Source organism: Sycon ciliatum, chromosome 8 (genome assembly GCF_964019385.1).
Source record: "Sycon ciliatum chromosome 8, ocSycCili1.1, whole genome shotgun sequence".
Lineage (NCBI taxonomy): Eukaryota > Metazoa > Porifera > Calcarea > Leucosolenida > Sycettidae > Sycon > Sycon ciliatum.
In genome coordinates, this window is record NC_088650.1 from 12,860,703 (window position 1) to 12,883,071 (window position 22,369).

The following is a 22,369-nucleotide window of genomic DNA, read 5'->3' on the forward strand; positions in this document are numbered from 1 at the left end:
GGTTTCCTGCCCATGTATTACAAACGCATGACAATTTCGTCTGCATCTGTTTGATTGTTCAGAATTTTGAGTCTGTTTGCAATTCGTAACAAAGTCTATAGCGTGATAGCACTCACTGACTCTGCCGCTTGCCAACTGTCAATGTTACGCGAGTCCAGGAGGTTGCTGACTGTTCGCACGTACGACTACAGTGAACAGGCAAAAACACCAATCGAACGATTTCACCTCCACCTCCACCGCATGCAATACACAGGCCACAGGCTGCTGCTTACCCTTTGGACCAAAACACCAGCTGTTAATAATCAACCTATGAAGCATGGGGTGTAAAAGCCTAGAGTAAATATGTCTGTGGTGTACCCGGCCGTGTGCATCGTCCATATTTGCACTCCCATGTTTCTTATTATGCTACTGTATCTCCTTGCATGGACGTGCGTACAACCTTACAGCATACTACTCATACTATGCATGCATGTGTGTACGCCGTGCTTATAATCCACAGTGCCTGTCTCTTGTTGCTGTTCAGTCTTTTCCTGGCAGTTTCCTGATGAGTCGTCCTGTCAGTTCTTCGTTGCATTATTCTTATTCAATACAACTAATCATCACATAGAGTTGATGATACCACAATGTCAGATGAGAAAAGCAAAACGAAAAAGTCTGCAAAAATAGTCTAAGTTCAGAGCCCACATACTAACATCATCTTCAGTGAGCTATTGGCTGTAAGCAGTGGTGTTAGGTCGAGTTTAACAGCCAATCGCTTGTCGGCGCAAAGCCATCTCGTGTGCCATTAGAATAACGGTTGAACACAGCAGCCAACTGCTTACCTGAGCAAAGTCCTCTCGCGTGTCATTGTTCATGACGTTCTCCTGCTGGGTGAGCTGTTTCAGAGTATCAGTTGCAACCCTGATGTCACCCGGAACTAGGTAGTCGAACAGGGCACTGCCTGCTCCGGTAGCATTGGACAGGCGGTGGAGCACTGACAGAGCCAGGTAACTTTTTGCCGTGGCGTTGAGAGTTTGATTTCGGCCCGAATCGACGAGAGTGTTGACCTAGGAGGCCGACCGGGGAGACAAAACCAGAACAATCTTCGAATGGATTCAAGGCGATACTGTAAAATCGGGAATTTTTTGGTGGTGTAATATATTCGGTATTTCCCAAAATCAACGGTTCCGTAGTGCCAATGTTTCGTTAAACCAGTTTTCCAGATCCAAAAAGGCATTTTGCACACTATGTGGCATGTCATGGTTGAATGTTAGGTCACATTTCTTAAAGGTAAAAATTGCCTGTACCGAAGTTACCGAAAAGAAATCTCCACCGAAATTTCCTGGTTTACAGTTTATAGGAGTTGGACGGCGCAAACTCTATTAGTTCTCCATCGGGTGGTCACATTGTTCCAAATTTACACAGAGCACTCCACATCACTCTTCTATCAGGAGTATTCCAGGACTTGTGTGTGCAGAAGGCATCGTGTCTATCGGTTTTGCTCCATCTCATATCACAATTACGTACACTGTTAAACGATGCAGTGCAGAGTGTACAGTACGGCAACAGCATCACTTCATCTGCATTATAATACTGCTCAAATACATCAAAGGCATCAGGATTCCAGAAGTTGTTTCAAAGGCATCAGGATTGCATAAGTTGCTTCATCCGTACAAAAACGACACGACACGGTCCCAGTGAACTTACTAGCTCTGCTACCGTGAAGAAGCCCACGGAAACACACCTATCCACGTTCGGTTCACTCCAGACGCCATCAGCCGAACAGTTTCTGGTCATGTTGCCTGCGGCCAGCAGAAAGCGCACACATCACAGGTCATCAGACTCATCACCAACGTGCAGCACATCACAGGTCATCAGACTCATCACCAACGTGCAGCACATCACAGGTCATCAGACTCATCACCAACGTGCAGCACATCACAGGTCATCAGACTCATCACCAACGTGCAGCACATCACAGGTCATCAGACTCATCACCAACGTGCAGCATCATCGTATAGGTAAACCGTGCATACAGTAAAACCTGCCAAGGCGACCACTCGGAAAAGGCGACCACCTGTCCTAGAAGACCACCGCAACCAGGACCAAGGATGCTATTTCCAGTCAAATGACCCTGGATACGGCGACCACCTGGTATCAGAGACCGCATTTTAAAGGTCCCTTGAGCGGTCGTCTTAGACAGGTCTCACTGTACAGTAAAACCTGTAATAATGACCGCTCAGATACGGCAAGCACCTGCCTCAGAGGAGCCCTGAAACTAGAACCGAACGGTGTTTATCCAGACAAACGACCCTGGATAAGGACTTGAGACCACCTGTACATAGGCTCTCAGTCTTGAAGGTCCCTTAAGCAGGATCGCCTTAGACAGGTTTCACGGTGCCAAGTGTCTCATGTATGTTGAGACCGCTGTCTGGTTGAAGCACAATAGAAGCCTACACGTTCTGCTATTATACGTGTGAAAAAGTAAAGTTTGCAGGTCCACGTTACAACCGGCTATACAATTGCGTTGAGAAACACAACCAGGTTAGGAAGTTTCGCTCGTGCCAGGCCACCACCATGCCTGTAATACCATATACAAGTAAAAAATTAGACGGGTTCGCGAACCGGGCAGGTCAAGAACAAGGAGTCATACAACTCCCTGGTCAAGAACCACCTTTCCGCTTCCGTGGGACGCCACCACCCCATGATCAGGCGTCAGATGCGGCTCCTTAACGGTGGGGGAGGATAGATCAGATCCACCAACCAGAGGCCAAAGGCCTAAATCCCATATACATGTACTTGATATCAGTCACAGAAAGTGATACCTAAGTCAAGAGGACCTTCACGCACAGATTGCACACAAGGATTACACTCAGTACATGGTCCAATGAAAAAAATATTATTTCGCTATGAAGCTACCGCGGAAAGACTTAGCTGTGCTGTCATTCCACAGCACAGAGTGACGCTTTTTAAAGGGGAAGTTAAGGCAAAAATTAAAATTTCACCAGTTGTAGTCTTCGGGGTGCTGAGTCGAATGGTCTTGGTCCGAGAAAGCTGAGACGCTCCCTTCCTACTTGAATCCCAATCGAACTCGCGCACTTCCACCGAAACTGGGTGACTGCGCCCTACGAGATGGGGATTTGTATGCAAAATGTCACTAAAAGCGCCATTTCGTTCTTATAAAAGCACGGATGACCGCGATTGGCCCATATGTTGTAGTCTTTTGGACGCTGAGTCGACTGGTTTTGGTCCGAAAAGGCTGCGATGCAGCGTTCCTCCTTTATTCCCAATCGAACATGGTTGAACAAGTGGTCACGTGCTCCTGGGTGCCCAAATCACCTGGTCACCACGCCAGCAGGTGACAACTTTCACACCAAGGTTCAACTCGAGTTCAACTCGAGTGACAGGACAGCACCCAAAAAAGGTCAAACAGGCTAGTAAGTTAGTTGTACCCTGCAGGCACGGTGACCAGGTGACTGGCGTACGCAGGAGCACGTGACCGCTTGTTCAACCATGTTCGATTGGGAACAAAGGAGGAACGCTGCATCGCAGCCTTTTCGGACCAAAACCAGTCGACTCAGCGTCCAAAAGACTACAACATATGGGCCAATCGCGGTCATCCGTGCTTTTATAAGAACGAAATGGCACTTTTAGTGACATTTTGCATACAAATCCCCATCTCGTAGGGCGCAGTCACCCAGTTTCGGTGGAAGTGCGCGAGTTCGATTGGGATTCAAGTAGGAAGGGAGCGTCTCAGTCTCCTCGGACCACGACCATTCGACTCAGCACCCCGAAGACTACAACTGGTGAAATTTTAATTTTTGCCTTAACTTCCCCTTTAAATTAAGACACCAGAACGTATTCTTGTGACATTCTTCAGTGGGAAATCGTCACTGATTGCTAACATTGAGTAACACGGGATTATAAGCTATCAGGTGCAAATTATACAACAAAGGGGAGGCCGAAACGGTGTGAGAAATGCTATGGCTTGCTCACCAGAAAAGCCTTGTGGACAGTTTGCCACAGACACGAGCCCGGCAACAGTCGTGGGCCAGTAGATGCCCAGGATTGGGTAGAAGCTGCGCGGACAAGCGACATAGCTGCTGATAAGCTCTGCGAGGCAAGCATAAACAGAAAAGACACCAGACCTAACTTTAGTCTGCAAACAGTCACCCTTGAAAAGGATCATTGTTCACACGATCGGGTTGTATCATCAAGTTTACATGTGCAAATAGTACGTGAAGCATGTACACAGGTTCATAGTAGTTATGGTAAAACAGTCAAAGCTTACATCAACCTAAGTCGGTTACTTCAAGTTCCCGTCAACATATTGCGTTCAAATGAGAGCAGTAGGGTACGTTTGTACGCGTGTAACCCATGCCTGTGAGTGCAGTAGTTAACCCAACAGAATCAATACCTATGGCACACTGCCCAACACCGGCAGCACATTCACGTACAGTAAGCTGAGTACTGTAAGACCAGATATTTTAACGTCAATTAAAGTTAATGATCTCCGGATTTCCGTGGGTTAGCGAGGTGAAATTCTAACGAATTCCGTCTCAAAACCGGCAAATGACTGTACATGTACATATCGTTTTGTACAATCATAACGACTTCAAAATATAAACGAATTTTATAAATTCGTTAAATCGTTAGCATTAAAAATGTTTGTTGATATTACTGGTCTTACAGTAGTTAGTGTGATCAACCCAGGCCCAGGATGCACAACAGCCTGTCTTCATGCATAGCTGGTCTTCCTACAGAGATCAAACTGTGCGCCGAGGTAGGGTAACTGGCTTGAGATGAGAGGTCTCTCATATTCACTGCTGGCATGCACAATGAACAGGCGTGTAGCCCGCCAGGAGCTTGTGGGGGGGGGGGGGGGGGGGGGAGGGGGGCACTTGCACCCCCTAAAAATTTCGACCTAAGTTCAGCATGCGTATCCAAATAATGGCCATGAGTGACATGCATCAGCCATCCTACACATATGAGGCCTAGAAGGGGGACCAGCTGCGCCCCTGATCAACAGTGCACGCATTGTGTGGTGTGGACGCACTGCAGAGTACCCACCGTCTGGAACGCAGTACGTGCCGTTCGTATCCGTGTACGCCGTGTAGTTCTGCGCGCACAGGCTGCACGTCTTGCCCCCGTAACCTGGGTAACAGTAGCATTGCCCGGAGCCGTCGCACGTGCTGTTGTGCGACGAGAACGGATTGCAGCAGCACTCTGCGAGCGACACGATGAAACAATGCAAGACGGCCAAATCAAACAACTGTATGAGTATAGGACTGGTCACACATTGGACATGGCATTATAGTAGTAGTAGTATTGACATATCCGCGGCAAGCCGCTTATGTACAACGGCATGGGAGAGGATAACAAAAAAATGACAATATATTGTTGGGGAAATCCACGCTATTATCGAATATTCAACAATGACGGGTGTGGGGTTATACCAAATTCCCATAATGTGGAAGTACGTTATTATTGTTGAAAGCACTAGGTGATCTGCACTCTACAATGGCACTATGGACCCAACGAATTTTTTTGCCATTTCAAACATACTCAATGGTCCATTGGAAACCGGGTGGAGACGGGAACTTAATCAATACATTCTACATTGTAATTTTTAGAATTAACCAGTGGTCCCAACAGCAGTGTGTAGTTCAGTGATTTCAAGGATTATTTATACGGAGCAGGCCGTTGCAATCCGCCACGTTATATTGGAAGCACAGTGATATTGCCAGTATTTGTCACGAAAGAAAGGCATAGCCTGATGCGCCTATTCATGCCGGTTGGGTACATGCTCCGGTGGGGAACCACCAAACAGGAATGCACAGTTTTGGCAATAGTGAGGTTTTGCATTCCGAATTTCGGTTCGGCGCTCTTCGGTCATTTGTCGAACATCAAAATGTCGAATTTTCGCACCAATGTTTGTTTTGCAAGTCGAAAATGATGTGTTTTCATTTCGTGAGCCCTAGCATCAGCAACGTTCTCTCCCGTGCTCCTATTCTTGCTGATTCCAACGAACTTTGATCGCCCTAAGAGCCGAGGGCCAAACCTGTCTCCTCAGTCGCCTCAGAAAAACCAACTCCATGGCCAAGTCAAATTTTATGAGTATCGCCATAGTCTTTTCAGCCACATAGATGACGGTGAGGACACTCCAGGCGAAAGAGAGTAGACAAGCAGTGGAGGAGCAATCAGAGGTAGCTGACGACGCTGATGTCGCCAAAGACGCCTGTGAAGCGATGCCGAGATAAGAAATCTCTTTGAATAAATCACGCGCTAGCGCTCTTCTACAGAAAATTCATCCGAAAAATATTTTCGGCAAAGTGAACTTTTTCCGAACAAACATGCCGAATCTTCGCGTGCATTTTCGACCTCGCTCCCGCGTGCCGAATCTTTTTGCCGAATTTCGGAATGCAAAACCTCGCTAATAAACATTTCTGAATTGCCCGATGAAAGGTGACATTTTGCGCAGCCACGATCGACAACCGCCATGGATGTTCCCTAAACAATCTACTAACTGTTAGTACTGGCACACATGACAGAACGACTGTCTGCAGCAAGGGTAGAACAGGGTCTACTGGGAGAGGTCAGGATTGTGAAGTACTAGGGTACAAACAAACCTTGACACAGATTGGAGTCCGGTAGTAGGCCACTGCACTGTTGCTGTAGCAGTGTTGTGCCCAGGAATGAGCTTAGAGAGGTGAACACCGCCGATCTCAGAGACGTGAGATTCGATTGCTTGAAATACCCCGGCTTGCACGTGTCACACCGCACACCCGTAGTGCCAGCCAGGCAGCGGCAGGTGCCATTTCGATCGCAGCTGACAGCACTGGAACCAGCCTGAGTGCAGTTGCAGGCATTGCACTCGAGTCCAGGCCGGTCGTCGCTAAATGTGGGCGGCAGCCGCGTGAAAAACCCGTCGGCACAGGCATTGCACATCGCCCCTTTGTAGCCAGGCAGACAGGAACACGCTCCCGTGGCTGGCTCACAGCCGGACGCCTGTTGAGGGTTGCAGTTACACGGGGTGCAGAATCCGCTCTTCTCTTTGTGGTAGAAGTCGGCGCATTGCATGCAGTCCCTACCGTCGTACCTCCTGTAGCACGGGCACTTGCCGCTTACTTTGTCGCACACAACCGACCTGCTTCCGACCGGGACGTTACAGCCGCACGGCAGGCAGCCGGCACTGGCGTTGTAGAAGCCGTCAGTGCACTGCTGGCATTGCCCTCCCTGGGCGTTGCTCGCGCAGATGCACGTCAGCGAGCGTGGATCGCAGCCCAGGCTCAGCGGGGCAGGACAGCTGGCCTGGCAACCTGCAAGGAGCACAGGTAGATTGCAGAAGAATGCCTATTCAATGAAGGCAGGAGACCAGCAGAGCATCCAGAAGCATTGTACAGTCAGACCTCGCTTATCCGGTCCTCTTTTTTCCGGATCCCTCACCATCCGGAAGAAAATCATGGGTTACCAATTTTCAGTATAAGTCATGCATCACACAGTATGTGTGTCCGCTTATCCGGTTCCCTCGCCTATCCGGATTTATTTGTGGAAAACAGATGTGTGCGGTTAAGCGAGGTCTGACTGTAGTCCAATTAGCCTTGTATCGTACTCAGATACTGCACCTTGTGCTAAGCCGAACTCCACAACGTTGCTATTTAAACATAATATTGGAAGAGAAAGCCGGATAGATCAACAACGAATGGAATGGAAGGACACAGCATCGGCCCCAGGAATGACTGCCCTTACCACAATTGGTAGTACTGGCATCCGAAGCAATAGGGAATGACTTCACCGTCAACGCGGTCAAGTTGGCAGGCTGGCTGCACTGGGGTTCTGTTGTGCTGTTGAGACGATTCAGCAAGTCTCGAAGTGCCAAGAACGCTGCTGAGCAAGCACAGTTCCATGGATTGTTATCCAAGTTTCTGAATAAATTCGAACAGCAAAGTACCGTACAGCTTTAAATATTTCACTTAGGCTCTCCTTTCCTGACGGAATATTGCCAAGCCAGCAAAGCTAGTGGAGTAATATGCGATCGTACACACGTACCAATGCACCCAAGACAATAATGATTGAACAATGCAACCATAACATTCAGGATGCAAACAAACACCAGGAAAGACCTTACATGCTTGGTTTTGCAACTTTCAAAGAGAGGCTTTGGCTGATGTCCGACGGCAGCACGCTGAGTTGATTGTATTGCAGGTTGCTGTGGTTTGGACAGACGCAGCACATCACAAGACATTCAGGCGCAAGACTATAGCCTAGACACGACTGTACGGATTCTGCATGGAATGCAATGGCGGCCAATGCATCAATGCATCGGGCTGTGTGAATACTCAGAACGTGTATGTGCTTGGAATAGGAGTGGGCTATGTTTGTGCACACTTGCATTGCTACTCAAGCAGAGGCAATGGAGAAATTTCACACTGCTTTTCGGAGGAATAGAATGGTAATGATGGTACCAACTTCTTTTCGAACAAACATTTATACGTGTTACAACCCATCGAATCAGAGATGGTAGATTGTGAAGTCTTCGCTAGCAAGACTCTATTGCAGACATCACCTGTTATTGATAAAAACAAGGCCCAGTAAATATGTTCGCAAGAGTGTGCAGCTCTGCATACCATAATTATTTTACCGGATGTAAGTCGACCCCGTATCCGGAGGTCTCAATTCTGTTTTTTAATGTTTTCGCCCAACAAAGCACTACGAACCACTCCCTGCTACTAACACATCAACAAATCATCTAAACATTCCATATTGGAGGGTATTATGTCCCAATCCTTGAAAAAGGCCAATAAACTGGCAAAATTGTGTACAAATCATGCACTCGTGCATGCAGTGCAGGTTATTTTTGTAAGATACTGATAGTTCGCGATTATAAATCGAATCCCAGTTGTAAGTCGACTCCCACCTTTTCTCCTTCTATTGTTAGTTGTAAACAGTCGACTTTCAACCGGAAAACTACGGTAGCTATGAGGTCAATGATTGAGAAAACTCGCATCACGTTGCAAGCACACTTCGCATCACGTACAACGAAGGCCAGTGTGTGCGCAGTCTGGCTATTTGCCAGACCAAAGCTGATTTTTGGTATAAATCTGAGTGGGTTTCTGTCGGGGAGTGCTATTTTACTACTCCACTGCTCGCTAAAATAGGCCGGGAACGTACAATGTGAACACTGCACCACGTGATGTGAGTTTTCACCGTCGGCGGACTCACAGAAAGCGTGTCGAGAGTTGCACACTCTCGAGAGCTGATGCACTCTTCAATTGATGTACCATGTAGGCAAAGAATGGATTCACATCGTCTTTGCCATACTAGATTTGTGCAGAATATGACCATGGCATGCAAACAGGGGAACCAACATGGCCGACGTCATGTGACCTGTAGATGCAGGGGTTGAGTGGAGTTGCCCCAACATGGCTGTCCTGTATGGTTATTATGATAGGCGAGGAAAAGCTCTATAAAGATCACAAAAATGCCCCGCCAAAACCGATGTTCACGTGTATGATTGTCATGATACTGAGAACAGGGTGTTGCCGCTGTTTAATTCCGGCTATAGACTACCTGCGAAGGCGTGTTGCCGCTGTTTAATTCCGGCTATAGACTACCTGCGAAGGCGCCCAAACATCACACATGTGTCATCATGCCGCTGCAAACTGTATCTACTTACAGACCGACTATACTCTGCAGGTGCGGAAAGCCTCCAGTTGCAATGTTAGCGATCCGGTTATACTGCGCCTCTCTGAAGCACATATTGGCGTGTACAAATATTACATACACACACGCACACACACACACACACACACACACGCACACGCACACACGCACACGCACACACACACACACACACACACACACACATGTGCATATACATCACCACGTGTACAAGCGTGCACAAAGACTGTCATAATGATGTGCATGCTCTTCTCCTCACCGAGAGCTCATCTAGTTCCCAGGCGCTAAGGGACGACGGCCCTGAAAGACGGCTACGGCCCTGTGCCGGTGAGCTCCAGCAGTTTGCATCCAGCATTGTGAGTAGTATAAGTCGAGCCGGTTCTACGACTGGCACATTACCCAGGCCGAAAAATGGGGTATGATTGATTGTACCCCATTTTGGGGTAAAAAACCGACGCCCGTTTTTTACTTGAAAACTGATTGTAGAACCGGCTCGACACATACTATTAAGGTGGTTCCTAGGCCGAGCCTGACCTGGTCACATGATCGTCTGACTTGCTTCCAGGGATATCTCGACCTGAGAAGGACCAGGCTCTGTTTGGACAGGGGTGGTGAAAGCACATTTCCATATGACCAGAGCATAACATAATGTAACGGACGCACGGAATATCAGGTAGGGAATACACTGTGGAAGTTTGAATGGATGAAGTTTACATAGGAAAGGTAGCATAGAGCTACACATGTTACAAAAGAACCTGTGGGGGTTTCAGGGGCTGCCACTTGCTCCGATTTTTCGGAAATCGTCCGATTTTTGATCGCCTGTCCGACAAACCGACCGATTTTGTTCCCAAAGTGGGACAACCGATTGTTTTATTTTGAGCGCTTTTTAGTCCAGTTGGCTGGTCATTTGTACACGTAGATCTACGTACATGTAGCTGTAAAATGCTCGCGTGCTTGCATGCACTTGGAGTATGTACGGGATGAGCTGTGGCAACGGCGGTTGCTACAGGCGCTAGGCAGCTTTGCACCTAGTAGACCTACCTGCAGGACATGTACTGCCGCCATAGGATCAACGATCATTGACGCAGTGATGATCGATTCAGCCGTTTCGGCGTCACATTGCGCTGCGCGGCGCTGCATGCAGTTCACAGGGTTCATGCCCTGTTCCTGAATCCTGGCATGACATCCGATCCGTCGTGTCAAAACTTACTTACATAACTAGTCGACTGTACTTGGACCAACGACCTCTAGAGCTCTGCACACGCATGCAGGCGCATGGGGAGTATACTATAGGACGGTTGATCTTCTTCTCGACTTCTGGTGCGAGTGGTGGTAGTTGAAGTAGTAGTTAGATCAACTAACTTTTCACCGTTCAGAATGTCGTCAGACTATCACTCAGACTCCGAGGATTTCCAGCTGATAGTGTCGGATTCGTCGCCTTCAACGCTTCCGCGAACGCCTTGGTTCGACGACGAAACATCGTCTTCGGATGAGAGTCGTGCGGAGGAGCCGTTTCTGGTGTATGACGACGATCTTTCCGCTTGATCTGATGATGGTTCCGTACCTCGTCCACCCGCAGCTACGAAGAGAAGGATCGCAGTGTCTGATTCGTCGTCTGACTCGAATGCAAGTGAAACTGAAGCAGTTGAAACACAGTCTGTGGCTGCTGTACCCGCTGGCAAAAAGAAACGGCGTTGTGTGAGCTATCAAGCTGTCTGGGAGGAGAACCCTGTGCTGAAAGATTGGCTGACCAAATCAAAACGCGCGGATGGAAAAGCCTTCTGCAAAATATGCCAGAAGGACTTGGAGTTTGGGAATGGAGGAGCATATGACTTGGAGCGCCATGGAAAATCGGTGGCTCATCAGAAGCGAGCGAAGTCTACGAAGACGCAACCCAGTCTTTCTGCTACAGTGTCGCAGGCCTCTGCTATGTCGCAAGCGGTGACTGATGCAGTGATGCCTTGAAAGTGATGGTGAGCTGTCAATGGCCTTTTACATTACCACTGTTTGTCATACTGTGCAGTTCTTCAGTGGCAACCACCTCCGTTTTTTCTACATGCACAATATGCCAATATTTAATGGTATAGCTGTAGTTCCTACAATTTCGTAGACTTCTTTTTCAATATTTGTGTATGATGTATGTGCCTGGAATAGAATAAAGCAGCAAGTGTTACTGTAGAACGTAGCTACAAGACTACGGTTGCTGCATAATTGACATGGTTGTAGTGCGTGTGCTGGACAGTTAAAAATGTGTTCTGGGGCCCCAACAGCAAGCCCTTTTCCTAAAACATTTCATCGCGGGGGCGCTGCCCCCTGCACCCCCGCCGCGGGGGTACCCCCGGACCCCCGTCAGATTTTTTTCCCTCCAAGTGTGGCAGCCCTGGGGTTTCCTTTTTAACAGTCTCTCCCTCCCCTCCCCCCCCCCCCCCCCACCCCTACACACAAATGCTTATTACGTTACATGAACACATACATATACACACAAAGACACATTCACATGGAAACATGCACGGAAAGAGGCGCGCACCCACCAACCCCTCCCTCCTTCCTCGCATGCACGCACGCACACGACACATCCACACACTAAAAAACCACACACTGAAATTGCAATGAATATGATAAAGTGCACAGTCACTCCACGTTATCACGCATCTACCAGTACTAGTACAAACACCATCAAGGAGCATAGAATGACTGCGCACTTTATCCTATTCATTGCAATTTTAAAACTTTCGTCTCCTCGTCGACTCTACACACAGAAATGCGTGCCCGCTGATGTACTTACACCCACGTGACAGCGGTGAATCGAAGCATGCCTAAATCCATGTTCGTCAGGTTATTGTGAGCAGTAGTTCTGAAACAACAGAGCACGTCAAGGGAAACATCCGGAAGAGATAAACTGCATGAGTGGGTAACCCCAAAAAAACATTTGAGATTGGTATGTTATGGGTAAGTGTATGGTTTATACTTCCTCTGCCCAGGCAAAATTTTCGCTTATCTCCTTCAGCCCAATGACAGGTGTCTGACAGCAAGTTTTGCATCTTGTGCACTTCACCATCACACAAATCTGCTGGTTCAGGCACACCAGTTCCAAACAAGTCGGCGAAGTCGGCAAGAGAGTAAAGAAACACCTAGAGTAGAGCGCGTTGAACGTGAGTGAACTGGTAAAAAAGACACAAAGTCAGTCACTGGTCAAGGTGGGTACTGCTAGAGCACCACTGGAGTACAGAGCAGAGGTGTCATGTTGCGAAAAGCCAGCGTGTTTGTTTGCATCCGGCACAAGATGTGTGTACGGTAAAATGCACGTGAGCTTGAAGCTGAGAAAGCCACTCAGCGACGCTCGCCCACATACTGCAAAATGAACCAGAATCGGCGCTGGGCAAAACGGGGGGAAAAGAAAGGCTTCGATGACAGGGTTGTCACTCACCCAGCTCATTCGCCTGATGTTAACGTGAATAATCCTGCAAAGCGACGCAGAGCTCGTCAGCTTCAGCTGGTAAGAAACACGACCGATCGTACTCGTGAAGGAGGTGAAGCGCTTGGAAAAGTGTCGATACGAAATATTTGCGCGCCTGGAAAGTGCGAAGTACTACCCGACAACAAGTGCTGCGTCGGCTGATGACAAAGGATGACTTCAACATTTTTCGACTTGGAGAGTTTCTCTTGATGTTCAACGGCTCCTCAACTCATTCTGAGTCGTTATAAGCCGTTCTGAGAACCTGGAATGTATCAGTAAAAAGTGTAAAGAAAAGCGAAAATTTTGCTTGGGCGGAGTATGTAGGACGGAAGGTTGGACAAGGTCTGAGTAACACTTTAGAAAATGTACCTATGTCCTATCGTAGCATCGCAGAAACATTTCTAACAATTAGAATGCACCATGCACCGATTTCGACTTTGCATTTGCGGGTTCATCAATTCCTGAGCATCCCCAGGGTCACTAACATGTATTCCAGTCTGGTGGTATTGAAGAAGAGATCGGAGTGAAGTGACAACAGTTGACAGTTGTCCAAATATCTGCAGGAGAAGACAAAGACAAAGAGACAGAAACAGGACCTTCATAAGGGGCAAACATTTTCGGAAAAAAGCATCGTGAACTCAAGGTTCACATTACAACAGCAGGCATTAGCTTTGTTGCAAAAGCAATCCTAATTTGTGCATATATGGAGGGGAAAATCAATTTACTCCAAGGGAAGCCCTGTTCAATGAACGGTATCTCCAAAAAAGATCTATTCGCGAACTGATTCCGCTCCTATCCCGGTTGGTTACGATTGGATTTATAACATCTTACCTGCCCAGTGCAAAGCTCGCAGTGTTTCTTTTAGTTAGAGATCTCGGGCTTTGATGCTCAGTGAAGCCAGTAAAACAATTCTTCAACTTGAGTACAGCCAGGCGCGTGCCCCGTTTGGGTTCCTGGGTGCCCGGAACCCCCCTTTTTTTCGCTCAAAATCGCTCAAAATGAAGGATTTTGGTTCATTTTTTGAAATTTTTCCCGAGGGAGGCCCCCTGGAACCCCCCCTTAAAGGGCACCGGCGCACGCACCTGACAGCTATCAACACTACCCCCCCCCCCCCCCCCCCTGTGCCCACACTCTGAAAGAGCAAATACGTCAGGAAACTTCACAATTAAAATAATATCGTGACTAGGGCTCAAACAGTTAGTCCGATTAACCGGTTGCAGACCGGTTACGAAGAATTAACGGTTAACCGATAAAGATAATGGTTACACAGTAACCTTTCGGTCAATTTGTCAAATATCAGATCATTGCAAAGTATGCGCTTTCGCAGGCTGTCGCACGCGTACGCAATTTTTGGGCTGTCAACTCGGTCATATCTGGTCTCTTGGTGTGAGAGTATGTATGAATGAGCATGCAAGAGAATGTACATGCGTGCGTTGTACTGAATAGGGTACATTTTTTGAATGACTATAGTCAAATATACGGTTAAAAAAGAGTCCGCAGGATTGCCGTGGCTTATAGGTTATAACCGTTAAACCGACCGTTAGCTTAGCAGTTAACCGTTAGGGGTAAAACCGTGACCGTTGGAGCTCCAATTGTGACAGAGCTTTCGGCCATACTCCAAGTCAGGAAACAACAGAGCAATGGGCCGAAGCAACAATATCTCAAAGCGCTTCGGACAAACGCAGACTTACATCTTCTCCAGGCTTGTCAGACCGCTGAATATATCACTTGGTAGCGTGAAAATGCTGTTCCCAGTCAGAACGCTGTCAGTAGGGAAAGCAATTGGAAAACAAAATGTTATGTCTCTTGCCAGCTAAGATGGTACTGGGCAATCCAAGTCTCTCCCAAGAACATGACCGTACCAATGCGCGGCAGCAATATAATGAAAATTATTAATGCTTATCACCCCTGCGAAAAGGAAGAGAGTCACCACTGAGCCATGCAATTCTGACCAGGAAACAAACTGTGAAGTGTCCGGTGCGGCGCATGCGCCTTCTGTGTTAACTTATTTTTGCGCACTCTTCATTTTGTGCTTGTGGAGCATAACTCTGGCCGGTATTGTACGCTACAATCTAATTGATGGACAGGCTACTAGAAAGATGTGAAGACTGCTATGCAGCAGCATCATACTCGTATGGTAGAAAAACGCTGTGCCTTCATCTCCAGCCATGCATCGACTGGGTGCCATGCGCAAACTGATGATGACGATGGTGGGAGAAGAAGGAGTGTTCTTTGTCAAAAATGTGGCGGCTTAGAGGGAATTGTGTGGGTGGGTATATATTCACTGGTTTTTCACCAGGTGTGTGTGTTGTTACCACCATCTCACCACTAGGTTACTATGAGCCGTCAATTGTTCTGCTTCTGCATTTCATTCATAGTCGTAGGCAAGCCATACATTGAAGAATCGTTCTCCCGTTGCAGCTGCACAGAAAAATATCACGAGTGGCTTGTTGGCAATGCATTCTTTCTTGCCTTCACAATCAGAGAACTGGTTTGATGACAGCAATCCTTTTCTTCGTGTATTTCATCGACTTTCACGGATCAAAGTTCCGCACTATCACCCCTTCTGAACGATCTTCTTCTGTGGTCCTCATTGCCAACAGAATGGCAGGGGTGGGTGGTTGGGGAGAGAGAGGGGGAGGAGGAGGAAGATGAGGATGAGGATGTGGTTAGCTTAAACTCTCCTGCAAACCGCAGTACATGCAGTTCTCTCTCACACCTCACATTTGCAACAGCAAAACCACAGTGCAGGGTCGGCTGCGGACAGCCACATTGCAAGACAAAATGTAGTTCATTTGTACTTACAGAGCTTGGAGAGCTGCCAAACCTCGGAATGCTCCAGTCTGCAACATTACTATTCGGTTCATTGCCAAGTCTCTGACAGCACGGAGAATAGAGACCATCGCACAGAAACGCTTTGGCGTTTTGAAAAGGACCCAGTCGCATCAAGCACAATGCTGCCAGTATTCAGTGTACACAATATTTAGAAAAAGCGATCCTGTCAGCTTTTCTATTATTTATAAGCATACAGGCAACTCAGGCGTGTGCGCCGGTGCCCTTCAAGGGGTGGTTCCGGGGGGGGGGGGGGCTTCCCCGGGAAAAATTTCAAAATTGAAGCAAAATCCTGCATTTTGAGCAAAAAAAGGGGGGGGGGGTTCCGGGCACTCAGGAACCCATACGGGGCACCCAGGAACCCATACGGGGCACCCAGGAACCCATACGGGGCACCCAGGAACCCATACGGGGCACGCGCCTGCAACTACTCCCATAGCCTAGTGGCAGAGCATGGCTGGCCACAAGTGAGGGTCCCTGGTTCCAGTCCTGGTGGTTAGAGCAGGACCGGCGCAAGCAGTGTTTGATTGGTCCAGCCATGCAACAGCCATTCATATAAATTATTGTACCTGATAAGGCGGGTACACATGATCCTCTCAGCAGCTAACACACGTTGGCGGCCAAAGGGTTGGTCCGGTCATGGCCGGACCAACCGGACGGGTTCCGCCGCCCCTGTAGAGTCAATTCTTCTTCAGGCTTTTCCCATTTCAACTCCCTCAACCTTTTGAATATACACTACGGAGAGAGGGAAAACATTAGTTACAACTTCCACCTTCACGCTCTTGGTGATCAGCAATTTGTTATTATTATTTTTTTTTATTTTACAAAAAACCACACACCATTTGATGGCACAAAGCAGCAAGGCAGCCATGAGACATATGGAATGGCAGGAGTGGGGGAGAGGCAGGGGCAGCTTGACCGACCATAGGGTCTCGGCTTCATTGCAACCCAAGCGCTCCACAAAAACAAAAGATTACAGAAAATACGCAGGGGGGGGGGGGGGGTAGATAACTGCGGATTACGGGGAAAAGTATGCACAATAAAAAGTTCCACTTGTGCCTAACACAAACCCACCACTGCACATGTGGCTCGCACGACGATACTTCAAACAATCCGTTTAGCAATACAATCTTCTAATGGCACAGGTGCTCCAGACATTGCTACAGCTGATTTTGTGGTTCGGGCCGTGACAACCTGAAAGGAATGGATGTCCGCTGATGATCCTTGTTGATATTAATCTGTAACATTGCGCAGCCACTTGAAAATAGGACAGATCCTGGATGTCAAGCATTACAAGTGGAAGTACCAGGGTTTGGCTACTTGACATAGCAATCCTGAGTTGCCACCAAAGTCTTCGCCAGTATCTCTTTCGAAAGAAACGTCAGCACCGACGAAATATACACCGTGAATTTATGCTGATTGGGAACCGAACTTTTCATTCCCTTCTCATCATGAGTAAGTCACTTGACTGTGCCGAAAGTTCTTTCGAAATTGGATACGCCTCCAGAAATTAGAGAGAGAGAGAGAGAGATAGATAGAGAGAGAGAGAGAGAGAGAGAGAGAGAGAGAGAGTCACTGTGGATAAGAGTCATACTGTAGCTCAGTTGGTTGGAGCATTGCTCACGAATAGCAAGGTCCCTGGTTCGATTCCCGGTGGTGTGACTGATGATTTTTCTTTCTTTCATATCTGGCTTGCAAGTGTTGAGTTTCGGAGAGAAAAGAGCAGTACGTGGCATGTGGCCTCAAATTTTCTGAAATTCTCCGTGAAGTCCAAAATTTGAAATTGCAATTTGTATTTGCTCGCAGTGGACATAGTTTGATGCGCTCACCATGGTATCAAGCGAATGGCCGAGGGTCCTCTTGATTGATGTGAGTTGCCAGTACGATGCAAGCCAGATGTTGATTGATCGACTCGGAATTACAATCACCGTGGATAAGAGTCATACTGTAGCTCAGTTGGTTAGAGCATTGCTCGCGAATAGCAAGGTCCCTGGTTCGAGTCCCGGTGGTGTGACTGATGATTTTTTCCTTCTTTCATATCTGGCTTGCAAGTGTTGAGTTTCGGAGAGAAAAGAGCAGTACGTGGAATGTGGCCTCTAATTTCCTAACACTTTGAAATTCTCCGTGAAGTCCAAAATTTGAAATTGCTATCTCTTTCTGCTTTATTATCTAGTCGCTGGAACATGAATATGTGGGTGTGCAGTATATATAAGAGTAGCAAAACAAGACACTATTGATAGAATCTCAACATTTGTCAGTTTGCATCCCCATTTTACTATGAACATAAGCAGTGCATTTAATTTCAGATCAGAGGAATGACTCACAGTCGGCCCAAATGGACGAGGTTCTGGAAGGTCCCTCCTTTGATTGTAGCTATAGCGTTATTGGACGCATCGCTGCAGGCAAATAGTGGATACGTATGCATGCATGCACACATGCATAGACACGGGCACAGACACACAACCATACACGCACATTCACACGCACACCCTTAAAATTTAAAATGTCGTCTTACATGTAGGTACAGCATGCAAATAATGACCATGAATGACATGCACCAACCAACCTACATCGTATGCGGCCGTGCACCCTCTAGAATGGGGGTCAGCTACGCCCTTGCTGTACTCTAGCTGCTGTCTATATCCATACCGACTTACACAATTACCCGGGGTCAAACCGGACAGCTCAGAATTGTCACATGCAATGCACCAGGGTAGAAGTTTATACAGAAAATATTTGAGGCTCTTTTCGCTGTAGTTTTGAGTTTCACCTACTGGGCGAATGTCAGGCAGCATACTACATGAGGTCTGACGATCGCCTAGTGTGGAAACTTGAAGTTACAGCAAAAAAAAACCCCAAAACAACCATCTCCTATCTCCTACCTTCTTGCGATACAGACATATACAGCACTAAGATAGAAAATAGACGAGAATCGCCAGCCATCGACTTCCCATAGAAGCCAACTTACAGGAAAATCAGATCAGGAGTTGTCTGGAAGTCACCAAATTGGAGCTGGGTTAATCCCAAATTTGAGACGAGCCTGGGGCAGAAGATTAGCCAATGCACAAAGAGATGAAGTACATATCAGACCGAATCCAAGAACACGCTTCCAATCGATGCGGGAAACCATGGAATCTGACGTATTCTGCTGATGTGCCAATGATACAGCTTGATAAATGATAATGTTGTGTCGAGTTTTTTGTTGTTGCTGCACTACGGGTCCAAATAGTGTGACGTCACTGACCTTGACAGTCACTAATCGCTGTCCTATCGCAAGGATCGGTTTATCTCAGAACAGCCGAGTAAACGATACATCCAACTGTGCATGGTCAATGTCTTTGTGCCTATAGTAGCCACATACCTGTGCCCCTCTGACGAGAAGACACGGAGAGTGAATAGTACGGCAGATTTGGGGTTATACTGAAAATTGGCCAACATTTAGCGCGTCTTGCCTCACATCGGGAATATTTCAAACATGTTGCTGGCGAGGAGCCTGAGGCCAAATCTGCTTCGTCTTGTCTGATTGGATTATGTCTCGAAGAAAACTACGTACTATACATGTACAGGGGCGTCGCACATGGTACGGTCACTACGGTATTGACCGTACCACTATTTGCCCCAAGTACCCTGTAAATCAATAAAATACACTGATCTGGGATCAAAATTTCCAAAATTTTCGCCTCAGCCACCATTCTCCCGCGAGTCAATTGTACTTCAGATGGCTGACCGTACCACACTAAAATGCCTCCCGACACCCCTGATGTATATCCGAAGTGTTACTGGGAAGGGAAATGCAGCGCTCTCGGGAAAAATAATAGTTTATATCCCATAGTATGTCATACTTGGTTCACCAACATCAAAGACAGAACCCATCAATCATTCTCTCTCTCTCTGTCTCTCTCTCTCTCTCTGTCTCTCTCTGTCTCTCTGTCTCTGTCTGTCTGTCTGTCTGTCTGTCTGTCTGTCTGTCTGTCTGTCTGTCTGTCTGCCTGTCTCTCTCTCTCTCTCTCTTTCTCTCTCTCTCTCTCTCTCTCTCTCTCTCTCTCTCTCTCTCTCTCTCTCTCTCTCTCTCTCTCTCTCTCTCTCTCTCTCTCTCTCTCTCTCTCTCTCTCTCTCTCTCTCTCTCTCTCTCTCTCTTCTCTCTGAGGTGCGTTGAAATTTATTCTCTTTATCTTATTATTTCTTTTCTATAATTTCCCCATATGAGTTCCTATCAGTTGCTGTGAACACCTTGAGTGGAGAGCGCTTGCTCGCGCGTTGAACCGGGTTCTTAAAGGGGAAGTTAAGGCAAAAATTAAAATTTCACCAGTTGTAGTCTTCGAGGTGCTGAGTCGAATGGTCGTGGTCCGAGGAAGCTGAGACGCTCCCTTCCTACTTGAATCCCAATCGAACTCGCGCACTTCCACCAAAACTGGGTGACTGCGCCCTACTAGATGGGGATTTGTATGCAAAATGTCACTAAAAGCGCCATTTCGTTCTTATAAAAGCACGGATGACCGCGATTGGCCCATATGTTGTAGTCTTTTGGACGCTGAGTCGACTGGTTTTGGTCCGAAAAGGCTGCGATGCGGCGTTCCTCCTTTATTCCCAATCGAACATGGTTGAACAAGCGGTCACGTGCTCCTGCGTACACCAGTCACCGTGCCTGCAGGGTACAACTTACTAGCCTGTTTCACCTTTTTGGGTGCAGTCCTGTCACTCGAGTTGAACTCGAGTTGAACCTTGGTGTGAAAGTTGTCACCTGCTGGCGTGGTGACCAGGTGATTTGGGCACCCAGGACCACGTGACCGCTTCTTCAACCATGTTAGATTGGGAATAAAGGAGGAACGCTGCATCGCAGCCTTTTCGGACCAAAACCAGCGACTCAGCGTCCAAAAGACTACAACATATGGGCCAATCGCGGTCATCCGTGTTTTTATAAGAACGAAATGGCGCTTTTAGTGACATTTTGCATACAAATCCCCATCTAGTAGGGCGCAGTCACCCAGTTTCGGTGGAAGTGCGCGAGTTCGATTGGGATTGAAGTAGGAAGGGAGCGTCTCAGCTTCCTCGGACCAAGACCATTCGACTCAGCACCCCGAAGACTACAACTGGTGAAATTTTGATTTTTGCCTTAACTTCCCCTTTAATCCACCATACCCAGTTCGCAAGGCTGGGCGGGGTTGTGAGCAGGCTTTCATTTCATCTTTTCTTATTATTTCTGCTTTTCATCTCACTACAAAAATTCTGCGCTTTTTCTCCATCTGCGCATAAAATCTAGACTGACAACCTGCTTGTTAAATCATGCACCTGCTTTCAGGCGTAAAAACCCTGCTGTAGAGGTCTCAGTCCTCATTTGTTAGACTTACAGTCGTCCCTCTCTAATCCGGCACTTGTTTATCCGGAACCCTTGCCAACCGGCGCACTTTCTGACGAAACCGATTTTTTTCGTTCAATTCCTACATCTTAATCCAGCACTTGAATTCCGCCTCCGGCAGTGACTTTTTGAAACGAATGGCTCAAACTGCACGTAGTTTGATTTCATAATCCGGCAGTCGTAAATCGCGTACCGTACAGGTGCACTCCTTGCCAGGCCAGGCTAGGCCAGTCTGGTCAGTGCCGCGCGCGCGGGGCCACTTCAGAGTTCAGTTCAGTTGACAACTGTCCTCGACCTCGCACGGGAGAGTTCACTTCGGTTGGTTGTTAGGACTTTTCCGAACCCCAACTCAATGTATACAAGGAGAAAGACCAAGGAACTACAAGTTACGCTATACTGTCCACTAACACCACCAGTTACTAAACAATCAGCTCATGCGATAACATTGCACGACACTGACCGACGGTACTCTGACGTTCTACAACTAACTACAACGTTCGACCTGCATGATGTCGACTGCTTGCGTGGCCTTCTCAAGAGGGTCAATGTTGTCCAGGAGACAACGGCTAAGCAGTCAACAATACTTTCTTATTTTAGCAAGGAGTAGTGTCCTGCCAATTTTCAGGTGTGTGTGCGTATGTGTGCAAGAGTACATCATGACTCATGTGAACATGTTCTCTGTTTTACTTTATCACTTTATCACTGTGTATATTCCTGGAGAACAGTTGAGAATATAAAGCTGTGCACCAAATACGGTCGACACGGAAAAACCCTGCGTTTTGACGTGTGATACATGCATGCAATTGGGTAGGGCCGGGTCAGAGGGCAGGATTTCATAATCCAGCACCCTCGTTAATCCAGCAGAAAACGCCGTAGCAAAAGGTGCCGGATGGATTAGAGAGGGACGACTGCACCTGTCTTTATAAATGTAACTTTCTCTCTCTCTCTCTCTCTCTCTCTCTCTCTCTCTCTCTCTCTCTCTCTCTCTCTCTCTCTCTCTCTCTCCCTCTCTCTCTCGTTGCTGTTGAATGTGATAGATGCAATGGATATGCAGTTTTGTTTAC

At 47.5% G+C, this 22,369-nt stretch overlaps 1 protein-coding gene across 2 annotated transcripts in view; it reads right to left on the bottom strand.

Moving 5' to 3' along the window:
- The window catches only part of LOC135823714 (adhesion G protein-coupled receptor L4-like), a 37,077-nt gene that overhangs the window by 13,489 nt on the left and 1,219 nt on the right, over nt 1-22,369 (bottom strand). The window contains exons 2-16 of one of the 2 annotated variants that reach the window (XM_065336557.1): nt 18,918-18,989; nt 18,274-18,345; nt 15,923-15,994; nt 14,809-14,880; nt 13,603-13,674; nt 12,446-12,514; nt 9,656-9,727; nt 8,108-8,188; nt 7,729-7,904; nt 6,609-7,298; nt 5,050-5,205; nt 3,976-4,092; nt 1,687-1,781; nt 822-1,046; nt 117-185 (exon numbers count right to left, since the gene is read on the bottom strand). In XM_065336557.1, the coding sequence (XP_065192629.1) occupies nt 117-185; nt 822-1,046; nt 1,687-1,781; nt 3,976-4,092; nt 5,050-5,205; nt 6,609-7,298; nt 7,729-7,904; nt 8,108-8,188; nt 9,656-9,727; nt 12,446-12,514; nt 13,603-13,674; nt 14,809-14,880; nt 15,923-15,994; nt 18,274-18,345; nt 18,918-18,989 (2,110 nt within the window). Of the gene's footprint in view, nt 1-116; nt 186-821; nt 1,047-1,686; nt 1,782-3,975; nt 4,093-5,049; nt 5,206-6,608; nt 7,299-7,728; nt 7,905-8,107; nt 8,189-9,655; nt 9,728-12,445; nt 12,515-13,602; nt 13,675-14,808; nt 14,881-15,443; nt 15,759-15,922; nt 15,995-18,273; nt 18,346-18,917; nt 18,990-22,369 lie in introns of those variants that run through there. The other variant, XM_065336558.1, reaches the window with a different exon arrangement.